We start from the raw sequence: 21,954 nt of genomic DNA on the forward strand, positions 1-21,954 counted from the left end.
TTTGACCACTAACACTGTTAAAGTATTTTGAGTGGCTATTTTATACTGCATTTGCAGAAAAAGTGAGTGCCCCTAGGCAATGGATAAATAAAGAAATCAGAATGTATCTCAGATATAAAGGTTGGTATCTATTCCACCACCCCACTCAGATTACAATCGGATGCTCTATGCTTAGGCAATTTCAGGAGCTCCAGTGGGAAGAATGATGATGAGCCTACATAGTGGGAACGTAGGCTAGGTAAAGATGTGCACTACAACATGAGACTATTGGAGGCCATGAAACCATTCTGGATAGCTTCATGGCGATCTAGGAGGCCTAGATCATATTATGGCCTAAAAGATTGAGCAATTCATCTGAGGTGCCAGAGGATGATGACTTCATGCCCTATCATGACAATTTTGAGGGTGTTTTTGCGTCAATGCAACCATCCAAGGGGGTCGTTATCCATAAGCTTAACAAGCTACCCGTGATGTTTTAGAAAATATTGATTGCGAGGCGCAAAGACAAGGGAATTGCAGGATCGTGTAAGGGTCCCGAAGATGTTTGACAATAGTTACATGCTTTTGCAATTTTTATTTTTATTTACTTGTGCGACATGTAAAGTATTTGAACTACATTGCTATTGGACTTATTTTTTTATTCTTATCTTTTGTAGTTTGTTTGGTTGTTTTTTCTTTTTTGTGTGTTTGTTCTATATGCATCGAATTACCCTGAAAGGCTAACTACATTCGTGAACTTCAACGAGGAGGTAGATCCCTGAGCTAGTCTGACACTTCATTCTAGGGAAGTTCAATAACTTCCATATCAACTTTTAGGAACACATTGAAGACAACGTTTAGTCTAGATGTTTGTGTGGGGGATGCACATAGTTTCATGTGTTTTTTTTCTTGCTTTTATGTTATTTTGTTTGTTTATCTTTAGTTTTTTTTCCTTTTCAAAAAAAAATTCAAAAATTCCAAAAAGAAATCCGTTTTTATTTTGTGTAATTGCATGGTGCTTGGACTATAATGAGGTAATAAGTAGTTGTACATATTGAATAAGTATATAGAATTGTCAAACTTGTAAATTTTGAATGATACTAGATAATTTACTATTCTTACTTGTAGACTAATTAGTTTAATTAGTTAATGTGTTTAATAAACTAGAGGCAATAACATAAATAAAAATATATAAAATGTACCATAGGATGAATGAAATATATAGATCCTTATAGATAAATCATTTTAATTTTTAATTGTTCATTTAAATAGAGGTATGCTTTAAAGAATTGGTATCAGGTGATTGATTTGGGAAAGACCTTAGGCATTGTTTGAAATAGCTAAGAGCTTAAAGGCTTACATGTTGTTATATACTTTTAGTTCTCATATCTTTGAGCCTTGATTACCCTTGTCTTATAAGCCTTAATATCAAAGCCTTGAGCCTAAATGGGTTTAATACTCAATCATTCTCGATCACGTTCTTTAAAATGCACTAATGGACATCGGACCATGGGCATTGAGGGCTAGCTGAGACATCATTGTGTCTTTTTGTGAGAAAAAGAAAATGAAGAGATTACGCGAATTAGTACCTTTTTAAAAAAAAAGTGAACAAAAGAATGCAAAAAGAAAAAGAGAGCTTAATCAAAATTAAGCTCGAAAATGAAAATCTTTCGGTTCACATTTACAAAGTTTTGTATGTACTAATCTCATGTAATACCTTCTAACATTTTGGGAGAAATAAGGAGGTAAGCTCATGAATAAATTGGGGGTGAGTAGGGAACAATGTCATGTGCTTAACCATTTCTAGTGCTTGAGCCCATTTTGAGTGTTCATTGTTAGAATTCTAAATTGTCCTAAGCTCAAAACGTTACAAGCCTAGAAGACTTTTAGGATCCGACTAAGTCACCAACATAATAATTCATGAATAGCTTGCATTTGTTTGAAAAATATGATCAATTCTTTTTAAATATCTATGAGTGATCCGCATAATTTATTTTGATGGATAACATTTATACCTATGTTCCTTTCCATTTCCTTTATATCTATTGATATTTTAACGTAGTGAACTAACTATGTCTGCATTAGGAATAAACAAGTTAGCTAGATATCACTCTTAAGTTGCATATGAGGTAGTTTTTGTACGAGTTCAATATTCTATCGCTATGTACTTAATTGCCTAACTTAGTCTCAGAGTCGTCTTTTCTTTTGCATGTTTGGTGTGTATGCTTGAGGAAAAGCAAAGAGTTAAGTGTGTGAGGAGTTTGATCTACCGTAATTTGATATGGAAAATTAGGCTTTCCCAGTATACTTAAGGAGCTTATTATCAAGCAAAGTAGTATTTTTTTTAGTAGTTTTTTTTGTAATTTTCGGATTTTAAGTTAATAACTGTAAATGTATTGTTTTTACTTTTTTTTGTGATCCAATTTAGCCGATAGTGTGATTGGGGGACCTAATGTGTGGATGAGTGGTGTAGGGACATGTTGGAGGTTGAAAACAAGTGAAATTGATACTAAAGGAAAGAGTATCGTGATATCCAAATCTTGGAATCGCAATACCTTTAGTAGACTTGAAGATTTGAGACACCCTTCAGTGGTATCACAATATCTATCCTCCAAGAAGAGCCCCAAGTTCAAAACTGATCAGGGTATCGCGATATCCTCTTTTAGGTATCATGATATAGATGTTGTGAGGGGACAAAGTTGGACAAAAAGGGTAGTTTTTGTCCACTTGGTGCACCAATCACACAAGGCCCATGTAGGGGCAATTTTGGAAACAAAATTTGATTAAACATCAACCTTAAACAACCAATTTTGGGTGAGGAGAGAGGAGAAACATTAGTTTGGTTTTTAGCCTTAGCTTCTTTAGGTTTTCTCTTAGTCTTTCTTCTTCTTTTCCTAAGGTTTCTTATTTTCATTTCCTTAGCAGTAGATTTTACATTTCCCAGCAACTTTTCTTCTTGTTTTAGTTGTTCTTAGTGGTAGTTGAGTTAGTTATCACTGTAGCTTAGGTTTATATTCACTTTTAGTCCCTGTACATTAGTTGTAAAACATTTTCAAATTTAATTTAATGTATTTCAACTTTTTTTTTACTTAAATCTATCAAAGTTTATTCCTTTTATGTTTATAACTTTAGATTTTCTTGTTGAATGCTTTTTGTTGCGTGTTCTTTAAGCTTTCTTCCAAAAAAAAAATAGCTTTCCTATTTTTTTAAGCTTTACTTTCATAGCTTCTTTGCTCTTCATTTCCATTGTTGTTGGTTGTATTTTCAGTATGAGTAGTTAAACCTTTAAGGCGGTCAGTTGATGGAGATATGGTGAACTAATTTTTGGATGAAAGACCAAATCATAATAAATTGGATTAATCTAAATGAACCTAAAAACTAAGGATTGACAACCTTAAGGGAAAATCTGAACAAGTGAGACTGAGAGGTAATCTTGTTGCACAACAATTCATTAGTCCCATATTACTCGGTGAGATAGAGAGATAAACTGAACTAATTTTTCTAATTTAGTATAACTAAAATTGAGAGATAAAATTGCGTCAGATTACTAAATCAAATGATTGGAGCCCCTTATTCGAAAATTGGTAACCCACATCAAAGTTAACCAACCATCATTAGTCATTTCTTAGTCAATTTCATAGTTTTGTAATCTTTACAATTTAGCCCCTAAAGTAGCGTATTTAATTTTCTTGCAACATTTTCTTGTTATGATTTGTTGTATTAAAATCGTACCAGTAGCCACTTACACTCTAGAGTGTGCACTAATTATTACTCAACCGCCATCTCTTTTGGATTCAACGCGTTGGAATACTTCGTGTTCCATCAAAACTATAAATATTACAACTGACACTGTCCACTTACAATTAAAGCCAGCATTCCAAAATAGTTTTCAAAATTGTTAGTTTTAATTCGCATGAATTCAACTAGTCATCATTACCTCAATATGACCAGGTAGGATGCCTTGAATATGCAAGAAACTCCCTTAGAAGAAAACTGCATGGTCACTGACCCAAAATTCCTATTTTTCAACGAGAGAAGCCATTGTATACCTAGAATTGCATCACAACCCTTTAAAGGTAAAACCATGAAGTCAACAGTAAAATTGGCTCATTGAACCTACCACTCTACCTCATTGTAAGTACTGTTGGTAAACAAGTTTCTTCTATCAACTATTATAACCCACAATTGCTCTTGCTGCCAAACTGGTAAAGACAACCTAACAACCAATTTTATGTCCATGAAGTTATGAGTAGTTCCAGAGTCTACTAGAAAAATGGCCTTAATTGTCCCCATGTGAGCCTCAAATCGCATAGTATAAGGACCCTATGAGCCCTTGATGGCATGCAAAGACATGGTAGGCATCTAAAGTTGGTCCCTATCACTAGAAGGGTCTTCTAATTGATCTGAGTATTCATGAAACTCCTTATCAACAGAAAACTCCAACAACATCTGATACAACTAGCTCTAGAGACACTTGTGTCCATTTTGGTATTTAGCTCCACACCAAAAGAAGAGCCTATTTTGTTTCCTCCTAACCACCAAAGTAGGGGTAAACCCTTTAGAATGGCCCTTTAACCCTCCAGATGCAGAGTGAGTAGATGGGACAAATGAAGTAGATTGGACGAAACTAGTTGCTCTATTGGAACCAGTAGAAAATGGCATAGTTGAGTTATACCTAGGAGGGGTCCTTAAAAATAGTCTCGACTTTCCTGGCAATATGGAAATTATCTACCGACGTTTGAGGTCTAAAGATTTGAAGATTTTAACTAATTTCCAATTTCAGATTACTAACAAATATACTGAGGGCATAAGACTTAAGCTTTCAAAAGACTTACAAACTGGTCATGATAGTGCTCTATAGATTCTTGCCACTTCAGTGTCACCAACTTCACCTTAGGATCCTTGAAGATGCTCAACTCATATCTCTTTTAAACTGTAAGCATAACATGTCCAATATAGCAAATGGAGACCACCATTCTTCTAGGCATAGAAATGGTGTCAATCCAATGCCCAACCCTCTAAATGTAACATCTTTATCAAAATCAGACACTCCTTCAGTAGTGAAATATCATTCAAGCTTCACCCACCAGTCCTTGAAATCCATTCTTCCTGGAGAAAACCAGTCCAAGGCAAGCTTGTAATAGCAGGGCCTAAAAGAGGTTGAGCTGCTTCTAAAGGATATTGGGTGGAAATCTTAGGGGTGGACCACCTAGGATCCCCTTCCTTTTAGCTTGAGCAATAACCATCATGCTTGAAGAAGTATGGTTCCCAAGGTATTGTTCAAGCAACAATTGTAGTTCCAACATAAAATCCTCCTTAAAACCTTGAAGTCAAGCCTCTAACTTAGCATCTCACTTAGCATCAAGTTAGGATAACTCTCATTGAATCTTCATCATTTCTTTTTCCAGCACACATACATCCTTTTGCAACTGCGTGGTAACACCATCCCCTATCATAGAAAACATTAAAACCCTGATACCTTTGATAAGATCGAAAACCAAAAATAAGAAATAGAGAAAAGAGATAGAGAAGAAGAAGAAAAAAGAGAAAGGAAACTAATGAATTTGTGTGTATAATAATTTTTATAACCTTCAAGGTCTTTTACACTGAATATACAGGAAAAAATAAAAGAATTACTATTTAAAAATTAGTTAAAATGAATGGTAAGACTAACTGTACGGATGTGCCTTCAAAATGCTCTGTTTTTGTTAGAACAATGAATAAAGATAAAGGAAACAAAACAATTTCTTAAGCTTTAAGCACAAGACTTGCAGTGTAAGCAATAACAGAATCAAACACTTTGGAACCAAAAATGAAACTGAGATTGAGAGAGTATTTGATGATCAATTCTTTGATGAAATTTTCATTAATTTGAACAATGACATGGAGACAATACAAATACTAGATATGAGCTAGTCAGAACAAACAAAATCATCACCTAAACACTACCTAACTCCACTAATAACATTATAACTTACAAAACATGACTTGCACACATAGGTAAGCTGATTTATCAACTTATCAGCACCTAATCATCAAGTACAACTTGGTTTGTTTTTAACTAAGTTACAAAACATTAATTTAAAAGTAACAAAACTAAAAAGCAACTTGAACTTCAGCTGCAACTGCATGGCTCGGGCTATTTTTGTTGCTTCATGTTAGCATGCAGGCCAGCTTCAACACTCCTCCTTGGCTTGCATGCTGCAAACTCCCAATCTCATTCTCAAATGCTCAAACCTTGATATACTAAGGGGATTTGTCAAGATGTTAGCAAGTTGATCCTCAGGACTGCAATGAATCAGTTTCATCTCATTAGCTTGTTCCATTTCCCTAACAAAATGAAACTTGATCATGAAGTGCTTTTTTCTCCCATGGAACGCTAGATTATTTACAATTGCAGCAGTAGACTGGTTGTCATAGTTGATCTCTGTTGCTTCCCTTTGGTGTAGATTCAAGTCAGCCATGATCTTTCTTATACAAATGGCTTGGTTAACAGCATTAGTAGCTGCTACAATTTTGCTTCAGCTATTGATTGAGCAATTACTGTTTGCTTTTTTGAACTCCAACAAAAAATAGCTAGACCAAGGGTAAGCAGATACCTTGAGGTGCTTTTCATGTCATCTATCGATCCAGCCCAATCACTTCCAGCATATCCAAGCAGCTTCATGCTTTCAGCCTTGGTGAACATCATTCCATAGCTCAGTGTACCTTTGATGTACCTGAGAACTCTTTTGGCAGCTTAGAAATGCTTCACATTATAGCAATGGATGAATTAAGATAGCAGACTTGTAGAAAACATAATGTCTGGTCTGGTGATAGTCAAATAGAGCAGGCATCCAATCAAAATCCTATAGGTTGTTTCACAAACCTTCTCACAATCAGCTTGGCTTGATAGTTTTTCTCCAACAGCAAATGGAGTGCTTGTTGCCTTGCAGTTTAGCATGGAGAATTTGTTTAGAATTTTCAAGGAAAATGCCTTTTGACTTAGGAAGATCCTTGATTGAGTTTGAGACACTTCCATGCCTAGGAAGTAGGACATTTGTCCCAAATCAAACATCTCAAACTTTTTCTCCATTTTGCCTTTGAAATCAGCCAACAATTCATGACTTTCACCTGTCACAAGTAGGTCATCAACATACAGGGATACCGCAAGCTGTGTTTCAACATCTTTCTTCTTCATATATAGGGTTAGCTCACTGATACTTCTTTCGAATCCCAAACTAGCTAAGTAGCTATCGATCCTATCATACCAGGCTCTTGGTGCTTGTTTTAAGTCATACAAGGCTTTCTTCAGCTTGTACACTTTGTCCTCTTCACCAAAAACTTTGAAACCTTCAGGTTGCTCGATATAGATTTCTTCTTCAAGGAAACCATTGAGAAAGGCTGACTTTACATTGACCTGATGTATTTTCTATTACTTTTGTGTAGCCAAAGCAACTAGTAGCCTGATTGTATCTAGTCTGGCTACTGGTGCAAATGTTTCAAAGTAGTCAATGCCATACTTTTAACTGAATCCCTTCACTACCAGTCTTGCTTTTAACTTGTTCAGAGTTCCATCAGCATTGTTCTTGGCTTGAAACACCCATTTTACACCAATAACCTTCCTGTTGGTTGGTCTATCAACTAGTTCCCAGGTCTAGTTGAGCTTTAGCTTCCTCAAAACAACTTGGTTTAACTGCAACCACTTCAACTCTTTCATAAAATTCACTCAAAGGTCTAGTTCCTCTGACTGGTTCATGGTCAATATCCATTTCAGGACCATTTCGATCAACTTCAGTCTGATTAGTCAGCAGATCCTCACCAACAGCCTCTGGTTCATGTTTATCCCAATTCCTTCCTATCTTCTCATCAAACACAACATCTCTACTTACAAAGACTTTGTTAGTTGAAGGATCTAAGGTCCTATAGCCTTTCCTCACACTGCTATAACCTACCAGGATACTAGGTTGTGCTTTCTTTGCTAGCTTATCCTTCTTAACTGCTGGGACATGTGCATAGCATATGCAACCAAAGACCCTCAGATAAGCCAATGATGGTTTGAACCCAAACTAGGCTTCAAATGGAGTTTTATGAACCAATTCCTTTGTTGGCAGTTTGTTTTAAAGATCTACAGCAGTGTTAACTGTCTCAGCCCACAAGGTTTTGGGTAGATCTCTCTCAAACAACAAACTTCTGGCCATATCCATTAGGCTTCTGTTCTTTCTTTCACTAACACCATTCTGTTGTGATGTATAAGTGCTGGTGAGTTGATGCTTGATGCCTTTTTCATCACAGAAACTCTAAAATATTGCTAAGGTATACTCAGTCCTATTGTCTGACCTCAATGTCTTCAGCTTTCAACTTGTTTCTGTTTCTGCTGTAACTTTGAACTTTCAAAATACTGAGGCCACTTCTGATTTGTGCTTCAAGAAGTAAATCTAACAATACTTCGAGTAATCATCAATAAGAAGAATGAAATACCTGCTACCATTCAAAGAAGGTGTTTTCATAGGGCCACACACATCAGTGTAAATTGACTGCAGTTTTTGTGAGGCTCTCCAGGCTTTGTTCAAGGGAAATGACAGTCTGGCCTACTTTTCTAATTGACATACTTCACACACATCCTCCTCTTCAACAAAATTGGTGAAGTTTTCAACCAAATCATTTTTGGTTAGTTTGGCCAGTGAGTTGTAGTTGACATGGCCCAACCTCTTGTGCCATAGCTTGGATTCATCAAGTATTGCTGTGTAGGTACTGTCTGATTTCTTATTCCAGTCTACTACAAAACTTCTATCAGCCATAGTTACTGACATAAGCTTAGATCTATTTGAATTATTGATCAGGCATTCTTTGCCTTTGAACACAACTGAATAGCCCTTTTCTAGCAACTGAGCTATACTAAACAGGTTTTTGTCAATTTCAGGTACAAGCAAGACATTTGAGACAAGTTTGTTACCTGTTAGAGTGTTAATCAGCACATCTCCTTTACCTTCTGCCTTGATGAAGTGTTTATTTCCACCCTTCACCCTTGTTTTGAAGCTTCTGTCAATGCTCTTGAAGATTGCAGCATTAAGAGTCATGTGGTTTGTGCAACCACTTTCTATTAACCATCCTTTTGTGGCTTTTCCTTTGGTAGCTGAGCAAGAGATTGCAAAGACTTGCTCTTCATGGTCACTGCCTTCTTCTGCCACTTGAGCTTCAGCTCTTGGCTGTTGAGGTTGATTTTGTCTCACTTTGCCTTTATTTCTGTAGACTTTTTCAGCATGACCTATCTTCTTGCAAACTTTGCATTGCACATTAGGCCTAAACCAACAATTTTTAGTTGGATGACTAAGCCTTCTGCAGTGTGGACAAGGTGGGTGTCTCCTTCCTGCTCCATCTCTTCTTGGCTTGTCAGACCAAGGCTTTCTTCCTTTGTAGCCAGAAGAGCTCGAGACAAGTCTGCTCTTGGCTTGGAAAACACCTTTTTGATGCTCTTCCTGCCTACTGGCTCTTCTTTACTCTTGTGCATAAAGAACATTGATCAGCTCAGTCAATGAGATACTTGTCAGATCTCTTGAGTCTTCAAAGGATGAAATCTTGGCTTCATATCTCTCAAGCAAGGTTGAAATAACCTTCTATACAATTCTTGCTTCACTAAACTGGTCCCTAAGCAATTTGATGCTGTTCACTATAGCCATGATTCTGTCTGAATACTGCTCATTGCTTCTTCCTCCTTCATATTCAAGTTTTCAAAATCTCTTCTCAAATTCAGTAGTTGCTATTGTCTTGTTCTTTCTGTTCCTTGAAACTCATCCTTTAGCTTATCCCAAGCTTGCTTTGGTGACTCACAAGCCATGATTCTTGTGAAAATCACATCAGACACACTGTTTTGAATGTAAGACATAGCTTTGTGTCTCTTAGTTCTTTCATTTGTATACTGACTGATCTGAGCCATTGTGGGATTGGCTCTTAGAGGTGCTGGTTCAACATCTGAGTTAAAAACCTCCCACAAATCAAATGCCTACAGGCAGGTCTTCATTGTCACTACCCAAATGTGGTAACCTTCACCATTAAACACTGGTGGTGGAGTTATTAAGAATCCAGATGAAGACATGGTTCTTGGATTTGAAGAATGACAGGTCCACTGAGAAATAGGCTCTAGATACCAATTGTTAGAACAATGAACAAAGATAAAGGAAACAGAACAATTTCTTGAGCTTTAAGGCTCGAGACTTCCAGTGTAAACAATAACAAAATCAAGCAATTTGGAACTAAAAATGAAACTGAGATTGAGAGAGTATTTGATGATCAATTCTTTGATGAATTTTTCAATAATTTGAACAATGGCATAGAGCCAATACAAATACCAGACATGAGCTGGTCAGAACAAACAAAATCATCACCTAAACACTACCTAACTCCACTAATAACATTGTAACTTACAAAACATGACTTGCACACATAGGTAAGCTGATTTATCAGCTTATCAGCACCTAATCATCAAGTACAACTTGGTTTGTTTTTAATTAAGTTACAAAAAATTAATTTAAAAGTAACAAAACTAAACAATAGCTTGAACTTCAGCTGCAACTGCATGGCTCAGGCTGTTTCTGTTGCTTCATGTTAGCATGCAGGCCAGCTTCAACAGTTTCATTAAAGCCTCGTTGCACACCTTTCCATTAAGTCCTCTAAACGCATTGTTTGTCTTTCTTAGCCAAAGTTCCTTTATTTCAGTCGACCCGTATCATTTGCCATAGCTATAACAATGAGCTCGTTTCTTAAATGATATATACACGTATACACTTAACCTCTGTATGCATGCATATATGGTGATCAGTTTACAATATTTGATAAAAACATGGCAATATTTCATGTGATTAAACTTGTATCACCAACCTGGGTTAAATTACTACCTTTAAGAGTGATCTAGATTCTATTTGAAGTTATGAAAACATTTTGATTCAGTTATGATGATTTTGGGTTTTTTTTTTTTGGTACCCATCCAGGCATTAGCATTCACTTTGCAAATGACAGGAGACAAGTTTTCTGCCAATTTTATCATTTAATTTGCTAAACAGACAGAAGCCTTAACAATTAAAAATTGAAAGGAAATGAGAGAATACAGGAATTAGATTTCTCAGAAAATGGTTCCAAATCCATATGTTTGGTTCCATTCGGTTGATGAAAAAAATGCAAGCAAAGTAGAAAAAAAAAAAGAAAAAAAAAAAGAATGAGGACTAAGACCAGATAAGATTAACCTTCCACACCAAAGTCGATGATAAAATTCATTGACCTTCACTCAGCTGAAGGTCTCCACAAGTCTGACATCGTCCACTGAAGAAACTCCAACTCTTTCACATCATTTTGAGCCTGGTTTGCAGGGAGAAAGAGTGTGAGACAATGAAAGGTCAAAAGTGCAAAAGGCAACAAATTTTGAGAAGAGACAACCAAGGAAAAAGAAAATCTAAATGATGCTTTTGCAATTGTTTTTGTTTTGCCCCGGTTTGGAATATGTCAATGGCCTTTCATTTTTCTTGATTTATTCCATCATACATCTCATGTCCTTAGTTCCATACCTTGTAGTTGCTGTAATTACAAACTATGAAATATGAAGAACCCAAGTGTTGGAACATTTCTGGACTGTTGCTATTCTACGTTTCCGTTAACTCAGGAAGACAAAGAACTCAAATGTTTAGGTGTCTAAAACTAAATATCATTAAGAAATTTGATAAATATGTATGTACCTTTTCACTGTATAATACATTAATGGTGCTATTAAGGTCCTTATCTGTAAAAGATCTATCTCCTCCTTCTGTTGGACGTACTCGTTTTAGCAATGGTGTGCTTACTTTTCCTTTACAAAAAACACTGAACTTTGGGCATTCGATTGCAACCAATTCAACCAAAGATGGGAACTCAAAGCGATAGTTCCCTGAGCAAAAACTTGTAAGCGCCTGTAAGCTTTGAAGTCTGAGATACTCCAGATGCTTGAACATGATGCTATATATACTTCTATCGTCTGCATCTGCTACAATTCCTTCTAGCATTTTGCAATCTGTTATCCTCATCCTTTTCAGTTGCACCATGCTTTTAGCAGTTGAGGGTGTTACTAGATTTCTAAGTCCGTGACATCTTGATATTTCAAGAGTAGTCAGATTTTGGAAAGACGCTGTGGATGGAACTAAATTCTTCAATTTGGAGCATTCCAATACTTTTAGACTTCTCAGGTTTCGAAAATGTGTTCCAGGTTGACACTCAAACTCTTCCTTCCAGAGATGCAATAACTCAGGAAGTTTAGACAACCGTAAATCACTAAAACTATCAAGTTCCCATGCTTGCATTTTTTTCTCAGTGCTTTTACACTGAAATATTTCTGTAAAGGAGGCATCATCAACGACAAGCCTTTCAAGTTTGGACAATGAAAGAAAGAAACCAGATGGAAGAATATCTAACTGCTTAGATAAGCCTATGAGCTTCAGAACCTTTAGTTTGGAGAATGAATCCATAGAAATTTGGTCATTATAAATCTTTCTCAGGCTTCCCATGTCCATTATTCCTAATTTCTCCAAGGAGGGGAATGCCACCTGCATGAAAGATTTGCATCAATAATTTGAAAAAAAAATGGAGATAAAGGTAGTAAAGGAATTGTCATAACCTTTTCATCAATTAGAACTGTCAAATCAGTATGTATATTCTGCCTTGAGTTGTTTCTAGTTACAGAACCAGAGATGAATGTATTCAACATAGGGCAACTCTGAATCCAAAGTTCTTTCAAGAAGGGGAACTCAAGGTAATTTCCTGAGTAAAATCTTGTGAGATTGGGGAGGGAAATAAGCAATAAAGTTACCAGTTTAGGGAACATTTTCTTGCTCATCCTTTCTCTTTTTGGTAATCCTTTTCTGATTATTACCTCTTCCAACATCTCACAATCATGAATCTCAAGTTTTTCAAGATGCACAAGGTCCATGGCCATGGAAGGGTTAAATGGACATCTCAAGTTTCTACAGTTATGAACTTTCAGAAACTTAAGGTTTTTAAAGTCCAAAATTCCTTGTGGATTCCAGTTTCTTATTTCCATCAACTTAGAGGAATCAGAGAGTACCACATATTCAATCCCACGGTATTCAACCTACAAAAGAAACATATTACAATACTGAAAAATGGAATTAAGAGAAGCTCTTATGTATATTCTTTGAGTTTTTCCCCTGATTTTTTCCCCCATGGGAATAAAGGTGCAGAAAAAATAAACTCGAGGATCAAAGTCTGGGGTTAATGCATACCGTTTCCATGAACAAAAGCTGTATGGTGGTGTTTTGATCACCTTCCCAGTGGCCTTCACCTCCAGCTTCTCTTGAATACACCCGTTTTAGTTTTGGTGCAATAAACCTTTCCCGAGGCGAAGTTTTCATCTTTGGGCAATGTCTCATGGTTACAGTTTCCAATGAAGGGAATTTAAAGGTGCAATTTCCTGAGCAAAAGCTCTCTATGTTTGGCAGACAACTAAGTCCCAAATACTTTAGCTGAGTGAAAACAATGGCTTCCTTCACTTCATCACCTGGGCATGTTACAATTTCTTCTAGCATTTTGCAATCGGTTACACTCATTCTACTAAGCTGCACCAGGCTTTTAGCTGTGGAGTGTGCAAATAAATGTTTAAGTCCCTCACACCTGGACACTTCTAGAGTTGTCAAATTCTCAAAAGACACTGAGGATGGCACTAGAACGTCTAATTTACCACAATCCTGCACTTCTAGAACTCTCATGTTACAGAAAATTGCTCCAGGCTTAAAATTCTCCTTCCAAAAATGTGTCAGTTCATCGAGTTTGGATAACCTCAGTACACTTAACTGAGCACGTGCCCCTTCCAGCTTTTCGTCACCACCAGGTTCTTCATATGGGAATATTTCATTAATGGAAGCATCACTCAGAACAAAATTTTGAAGATTTGATAGTGATCGAAAGAAATAAGGTGGAAGAACAGTCAGTGGTGGAGAATTTATGAGCTCCAGAACTTTCAGCTTAAAATACCCTTCTGGAAGTTGTCCATGCCATATCTCTTTCATGTTGCCATTGCTTTCCAATCTCAGTTCTTCTAAACAAGGGAATGTGCCCTGGTCAGTTGACAAACGTGTTAAACAAAAGCAAGGATGAATTTCGATAAATGAAATGGAATTGTGGCTATGAGTTTATTGCCTATCCAGACACTCTTGAACTCTCAATGTCGAATAATACTAATACAAATCTCATGCTCGGTCTTCCGTTTTAGATGGTAAACATGCATACTATTTGAAATCAGATTAGGATGGCAAGGATGAAATTAGATAAAGGATATAGAATTTTGCCAACAGTTTATTGCATATCCAGACACTCCTGAAGCTGAAAACATTGCTTAATACTAATACTATTTTCATCCTTGGCCCTTCTTTTTAGTTAGTAAACATACATGCTATTAGAATCCAGATCAGGATAGCTATCTAGAGAATGCTTATGGATTAGATGTGGATGGATTTATGCAGAAAGTAAAATATGCACATCTAGCTTTACTAATTACTATGTTAGAATAAGAAAAAGAAAATTAATGCATCTTGTGGACATGTTTCACATACCATATTGATCCAAAATAAGGGATGCTGTCCTCGTGTTTCATGGAAGCTTGAATATTCTGAAGCAAATATCTCCACTTTGTCACATCCATAAACATCCAATTTTTTTAATAATGGCCATTCGGTGGTATGCACCCCAGAGTAGAAACTCTTCAGTTTTGGTAGCATAGAAAGGTTCAGGTATGTCATTTGAGGAAATACAAACTTGGTGTTTATTTCTGCCTCATTGAATTTGTGTTCGAATAATTCTTCTAATGAGGCACACTCCATTACTTGCAGATTTTTTAGTCTCTGAAGTCTTTCCAGCATATTAAGTGGGAAAATGTTTGATAGTTTCACACAACTATGAACTTCAAGGTGTTTTAATTTGGAGAAGGAGTTCATCTCAAGTTGGTCATCCCATATCCTTTCCAGATTCCCCATGTCTACAATTGTCAAATCCTTTAACAAAGGTAATGACACCTACAAAATTTATTTGATTGTGTTAATAACAGAACATGGTTAATTATGTGAGAAAAGAGAAGAACAATGGAGAACAGGCCTTTCGACTTTATTTGATGAATTCTGTCTTAAAATATTTTAAGCCTTAGAAAATATCACTGAACAATGGGTGTAGAGAGATTCATGGATGCACCTGCCATGCATTTTTCATTTTGAAAATTGCACCCTACAGAAAAATCTTTTTAAAGAAAGTGAAAAATTCAAAATGCAGATCAGCCTGACCTTATTACTGAACAAGGGTTTAGCAGAGACATTGGAGGCATCCTTTACAAGAATATTCAAATATTCTCCACCGATGATCTCATTATGCAGCTCGTTTGAAACAGTGGATGCAAATGCAACCATCTTTGGACAGCCAACTAACGTAATTTCCTTCAAGTTTGGACATTCCAATGCAAAACTTCCTGAGGAAAACCATGACAAGCCCAAACAAGACTTGATAGTTATTGTTTTAAGCTGAGGGAATATGATCTTCATTGTAGTTGATTTGTCATCTCTGATGATTTCTTCAATTACTTTGCAATTTTTTACTTTTATCTGCTGCATCTGCACAAGATCTGCAGCCATGGAAACTGTTAACATGTATCTCAGGTTGTTACAGACATACACTTCCAGACATTTGAGTCTTTTGAAGTCTATAATTCCTCGAGGAACTGTATTCCAGATTTCCTCCAACTCAGGAAACTCATGAAGTTTCAAATGCTCTTGCTCATAATATCTTACCTATTAAAACCAAATTGCAACAATTAATACTAGAATAATAAGTGGAATTGAAAATATAAAGGAATAACAGATTCTTCTTTAAGCGAAAAGAGGGTTTACTGTATTTTTGTGCAACTGAGATATGGTGGCATTGAGCTCACCAGCCCAAAACCCCTTATAGTCCTTTTCTGATAGCCTCACTCTATGTAACTGCGGGGTACTTAAGACTCCCTGACAAAAGATCTTTAATTTGGGACATTGTCTCACAATAACTTGTTCCAAAGATGGGAACTGAAAGCTGTATTCATCTGAACAGAAGCTTGAAAGGTTTGGTAAATAATGAAGTACTAAGAATTTCAGCTTGCTGAAACTTACTAAGTCTTTTGCATCATCTTTCTCTTTTGCAACTATTTCTCTCACCATAATGCAGTCTCTAATCCTCATTTTTATCAGCTGCACCAGATTCCGAGCTACTGAAGATGTAATTAAGGCAGTTGCTTTGCACTGCCACAGGTCCAAAGTTATGAGATTTTGAAAGGATGACAAGTATAGTCCCAAACTGATCGAACCATCACATCTCCTAAATTCAAGAGCTTCAAGATTTAGGACAACATGGGGTAGTTGTGAGTTTTGCTCCCCTATGTAGCCGGTGTTCAGAAGACTAACCGTCTCCCTTTCCGTTTTCTTTTCACTTTCATCTCCTTCATCAATGAAGTTCCCTTTGAAATCACAATGAATCAGCTCAAGCTTTTTCAGATTGTTAAATTTTTCTAGAAGATTAAATAGAAAAACAACTGGTTTGTCATGATAGCCAAGCACTTGAAGAACTTTTATGCGGCTGAAGATGCCTACTTGAAATGGATGATTGCGTATTACTGAAATGTGCTTGCTGTTTAATGACAACTCCTCCAAATCATGGATCACCTAAGAATCCATTAGAAACAAGCTGAAGTTAGTTGCTAGTTACCTTAATACAAAGACATATTTTGGCAAGAAAATAGAACACTTCCTTTACAGGTGATCAAATAAAGTCAATTAAACAAGAGTGATGATTCAATATGATTAAACAGGTTGGGAGTTTCACATAAATTCTTCAGCTATACATTAACTGCTTGTTGAATATCAACAACTTAAATATTCGTTTATAAGCACCTCATTCAGTTTGCACATAAATGTAGGATATTGGAGATTCATACCTTTTCAAAAAAGAAAAGTGGCTTTTGATTTGAGGACTGATGTTCTTCCATCCCAAGCACTTCTTGGCCACAATGATAAGTCTTCAACTTTTTTAACTTTGGCCATTTTGCTTCATATTCTGCTGGGTAAAAGCATTTCAGTTCAGGCAGGTTCTGAAGTGTAAGAGAGCAGACTTCAGGAAATTCAAACTCATTAACATCTTGGTTCTGTACTTTCCCCTCTGAAATAACCACTTCCAATCCACAAGAATCAATTGTGAGATCTACGAGTTGTTTAAGACCTTTTGCCACTGATGCCGGAAAAAGACTTTTCAGACACCAACAGTCTTGAATGTATACATTTCGTATATTTTCAAAGGTAAGATTGCTTTGGGAATCCTCATTACAGACATGTTCCAGCTTTGGAAGATGAGAAATATACAATCTTCTTAGCTGAGTGCCTACTTTGATGTCCGATGATTCAAAAATATGTTGTAGTGAATTGCAGTTGAAAACTATTAGTGTTTCTAATCCCTGGAAGTTCCACTCCTTAATAGATGGGAAAATAGTCAATATATCATTACAATATCCAACCTTCATTTCTTTTAGTTTGCTAAAAGAATCTGTGTGGAGTTGACCGTGCCATATCTTCACAGTTCCCAAACGGGAGATCTTCAATTTCTCCAACTTTGGAAATGCAACCTGTATAATGTCATGCAAATGAGTACAAGATTAAAAAGAATTAATTCCTACCATTGATGTAAAAAAAAGAGCGAAAAATCAGACTGAAGAAAAATGGGGAATTGTTCACCTTTGCATTAAAGAGAGCTTGTTCACCTAAATGATGATCATTCTCTTTGTTTATTTCTAGAGTTCCAATGACAGTTGTGATGTCTGTACTCTGAGGTTTGTGCATAAACTCCTTCAACCGTGGGCAATTCTCTATCTCCAAAAGCTTCAAAGATGGGAACTCAAGAAAGCAACTCTCCGAGCAGAATCCGACTAAGTTCACAAGATTTATCATTTTCACGGAATTTAGCTGGGGGAACAATATCTTGTCAATCTCTTCTTTTTCTTCTTCTTTTACTTTTTCTTTTGTTTCTGTTTCTTTTTCCTTTTCTTTTACTTCATCTGGAACTATAATCTCTCTTATACATTTGCAGTCAATTATCTCAAAGCTTTTGAGTCTCAATAAGCATCTAGTGATAGAAGGTGAAAAAAGGTGTTTAAGGTTACCACAACCCTCAATTGCCAAGCTTGTCAAGTTCTGACTGTAGTAAGATGATTTCAGCCATAGCCTTTCAATGTTGATGCAGGACAACTGCAGTTTCTCAAGGACAGGAAACACAACCTACATAAATAAACAGCATTTCAGTGAAATTTAATCTTTCTTTTGAGTTTCTAAAATTATGCTTCTATAACTGAATGAAGATAAGATATATATGCATCGTAATATTAGTACCTTTCCATCAAAAAGTAGCCAAGACCATGTATTCACCGGTTCCAGTTGATAAATGGAACGGCTTTTCTCTTTGGAGCAGAAACTACGAAGCTCTGGTAGAAGCTTCAGTGTTAAGGATCGCAATTGGCCAAACTCAGTTTTATTGGTTGCTATACCAGCATTTTGCTCTCTCTCTTCAGTAACGATCTCTTCAATGCTTTTGCACTTTGAAACTTTAATTTCTTGAAGTTGGACAAGCATTTTGGTCATGGAGAATGGAAAAAGATTCCTGAGTCGGTCACAACGTTCGACACTTATGATTTGCAATCTATTGAAACATTCTTCTTCAAGTTTGCCTTGACAAATCTTCTCCAAATTAATCAGATTCTGAAGAACTAGTGATTTGAGGATAGGAAAGGCTTTACGTGATGCCACCTCCATAGAGTTAATAATGAACAGTAATTCTGGACCATTTTGTATGTAGAGATTCTCGAGCTGTGGAAAACCAGTGCCATCCAACTCATACAGCAAGTTCTTGATGCCTTGCATTTCATCTAGATATAGATCTTCAGTTTTCTGCAACAACAGTTTAATTCCACGATCCAAGTGAATTCCCTTAGTAAGCTGGAGTTTCAGTGTCCTCTCCTTTTCATACTTTCTGGACCAGTCCCAGACCTCCCCGATAAGAATCTTGTACCGATTCAGTTTTTCAGAGAATAGTTCTGCTGGCATAAGTTGAACAGAATGAATATGGACATCCAAAGCAATTAGACCAGACAAAGACTTCAATTCACTAAAGCTGGCATTGCCTTCAACACCCCATTGATCGAAGCTGTTGCGCATAAGCAGTTCTTCTAAATAAGGCAAGCCTGATATGATTTTATCTGGAATGACTTTAAGCTTAGAACAATTGCTCAAGTCTAAGGACTTAAGCCTTGTTAGTCCCCCTATTTCCTGGGGCAATCTCTGAATATCAGAACTGAGAATTTTAAGTGTATCCAATTGCTTCAGCTTCGCAACAATTGCAATGTCATTCAACTTACATTCATCGAAACGCAACCTTTGAAGGTTTCTTAAAGAAGTAAATGATGAAGGCAGGGAAGCAAAATCCATACCAGTGAAATCTAATATCAAGAGTTCACTCATCCGCTTAAAGAAATTGTCTGGGACTTCTAACGATGGATTTTTGTTGAACAAAACCAGCAACTTTAGCCTGGGGCATTCGAGATTGTCTGGCAACTTGTTATTGCTACTGTATGGCAGCGAAATGGCAGCGCAACTGTTGAGTTTTCTTTCCTTTAGCAGCTCTTCGATACGGTTTTCGTCCTCTATAACAAACATCCGCTTTTCTTCAGATGCAATCCAAATGGCGACATCACGAACAATGTCATGCATTTTCACCACTTCATTGTTGTCACTGCTGAGTAGTAAACCTGCATCTTTGAGCTTATTCAAACATTTTTTGGCTTCTTCCAATGTGCTAACATTACTTGCTATTCTCAAACCCGAGTTGTATCTTAGCAAATCAGATACGTGAATGTCAGAGCCCCGGGGCAGCAAGGCACAGAGTTGGAAAAATGACTGCAATTGAGGGTTCTCTAACATACTGTAACTCCACTCTATAGTGAAGTAAACACTTTTGAGCGCTTCTTCCTTTTTTGCAATTGGCTTTGTTTCTTTTCGCAAAGCCTCCACCAAATGGTTGAAGTTTTGTGTTCTCAGTGCAATTGCAATTGCTGAAATAGCAACCGGAAAACCTGCACAGTTTTTCACAACTTGAGTCAGTAGTTGTCGGTAACCAGGCTGGTTTGCTGCATTGCCCACAACTTTCTGAATCCACCCCATTGCTTCTTCATCAGTTAACACGTGGACATCGAAAATTTCTTCCGTTTTCATATCAATGAGTACCTGTCGACTTGTGGAAGTCAGCAATATTTTGAATCTAACAGCAGAGAATTTCTGAAAACCATTTTCGCTGATATTTTGCATCAATGGCCGCCCTAGATCTTCTTCACTTGCAATACTCTGGTCACCTTCAATAGCAATCCCAACTTGTTCCAATTCCAGTCTTTGGCCATCCCAAATATCATCTAAAATTAGAAGAACTCTCTTATCTTGTTTCTTCAACCACTGCTGCAGTCTCATTGCTCTTGCAAACACAGTCTCCTCATCAAGTTTCAGGCCTAGTGCATCTGCAATTTCTCGCTGAATTCTTTTTATGTTTGGATTCCATGAAACAGTTACCATCACAACCTCATCAAACCTGTTTTCTTCCCTGGCTCTCCTAGCAGCTTCTTTCACTAGCATGGTCTTGCCTACACCAGGCCTCCCATTTATTCCAATGATCTTCAGATCAGGATCCTTTAAAGCTTCCACAATATTCTCCAGTGTAGCTTTCCTCGATTCGAAAGCCTCAAAGCCTTGAATAGGCCTAGACTTTGTCTCCTGGGTATCACCAGGATATAAACCTCTATCGGACCGGCGTTGTTCAATCCGCTTGCTCATGGCCTTCGTGGTGTCAGCTTTTGCTGAACCACTGACCTTAGCTTCAACTTCCATCACCGTCTTGGCCTTATCACTGGTTTGCTTCTCCGGTTCAACTTCCATGTTTCTTTTATCACCTTCAGGTTGATCTTCCAAGTTTTGAACCTTGCTCTCATTGTTGAACTTGTGAGATTTTGCTTGTTGAATGAGCTCCAGAACAGCTTGTGCATCCTCTTCAGCTTTCTTGTTGAGCAAGTTAAGAGACTTCAAATTAGGACACAGGCCAAGGAAACACCTCTTCTTTGCTTGCGCTTCAAGGTTTTTCACTGTCTCTTCCTCTTCCTTGATTTTCTCCTCTGCGCGATTCACCCAAATCATGCCATCTTGGTCAAACTCTTGTCCCTTTTCCTTGGCAACAACAATGAAATGCTGCACCATGTCTCTTTGGTATCTCAGATTCGCAATTTGATCCTTGAGATTCTGAACTTTACTATCAGGCTTCAACATGTAACGTTTAAACCCAGAAACAAACTCCATTTTGGGGGGGGGGGTTCAATTTATAGTAATTGGTAAAACAGACAAGCAAACCAAAAACAAAATAGCAGTGAACGAATGATCAAACTATGGAGCAAATGGAGTTTCAGTCTTTGTAACGGAGGAAAAAAAAAAGAAGCAATGGATGGCAAAGACAACAAGGCAAAGAAAGCATCAAAAGGTAAAATAAAGAACATGAAGATAAAACTAAAAATGTAGAATCAATGCTTTGATGAATTGCAGAAGTTAGGGTTTTAACTTGGACCAAAGAAATATTTATATCAGTTATTTGAATTGTAAAATTTTAATTTGGACTTAAAATTAAATAATTTAATTTGATTAACTTAAAATTTAATTTTTTTTAAATTTTTTTAAATCGAATTAAATTTTACTTAAATAATTTTCTATTTTTCCATATATGTTGAAATTAATTTCTTGTTTAATAAATCTATTTAAAAGGGGAGTCTCCATATTTAAGTTATGATTGTTGATTAAATTATTCATACATTTCTTAACAAATTTATGAATGTTTCTTTTTCATATTTTTTTTTCTAAAAAGAAAAACAAACGAATT

The 21,954-nt window shown here is 36.6% G+C and overlaps 1 protein-coding gene across 2 annotated transcripts; it reads right to left on the reverse strand.

Annotated features, from left to right (window-relative positions):
- Window positions 1-10,261: 10,261 nt before the first annotated feature.
- LOC107933821 (uncharacterized) lies at window positions 10,262-21,612 on the reverse strand. 2 transcript variants are annotated; one of them, XM_016866111.2, is made up of 10 exons: window positions 18,384-21,610; window positions 17,733-18,272; window positions 16,943-17,623; window positions 15,867-16,670; window positions 15,267-15,767; window positions 14,547-15,005; window positions 13,221-14,051; window positions 12,596-13,069; window positions 11,685-12,524; window positions 10,262-11,310 (listed from the first exon to the last, which is right to left on the reverse strand). In XM_016866111.2, exons 1-10 carry the CDS (start codon window positions 21,381-21,383, stop codon window positions 11,236-11,238), a joined length of 8,205 nt encoding a protein of 2,734 aa, XP_016721600.1. In that variant the 5' UTR covers window positions 21,384-21,610; the 3' UTR covers window positions 10,262-11,235. The 2 variants fall into 2 exon arrangements, with proteins under 2 accessions (XP_016721600.1, XP_040960553.1); XM_041104619.1 differs by lacking the exon at window positions 10,262-11,310 and having other exon boundaries at window positions 12,116-12,313; window positions 12,423-12,524; window positions 18,384-21,612.
- Between the last annotated feature and the right edge of the window lie 342 nt (window positions 21,613-21,954).

The sequence above is a fragment of the Gossypium hirsutum genome, chromosome D11 (assembly GCF_007990345.1).
Source record: "Gossypium hirsutum isolate 1008001.06 chromosome D11, Gossypium_hirsutum_v2.1, whole genome shotgun sequence".
Classification (NCBI taxonomy): Eukaryota; Viridiplantae; Streptophyta; class Magnoliopsida; order Malvales; family Malvaceae; genus Gossypium; species Gossypium hirsutum.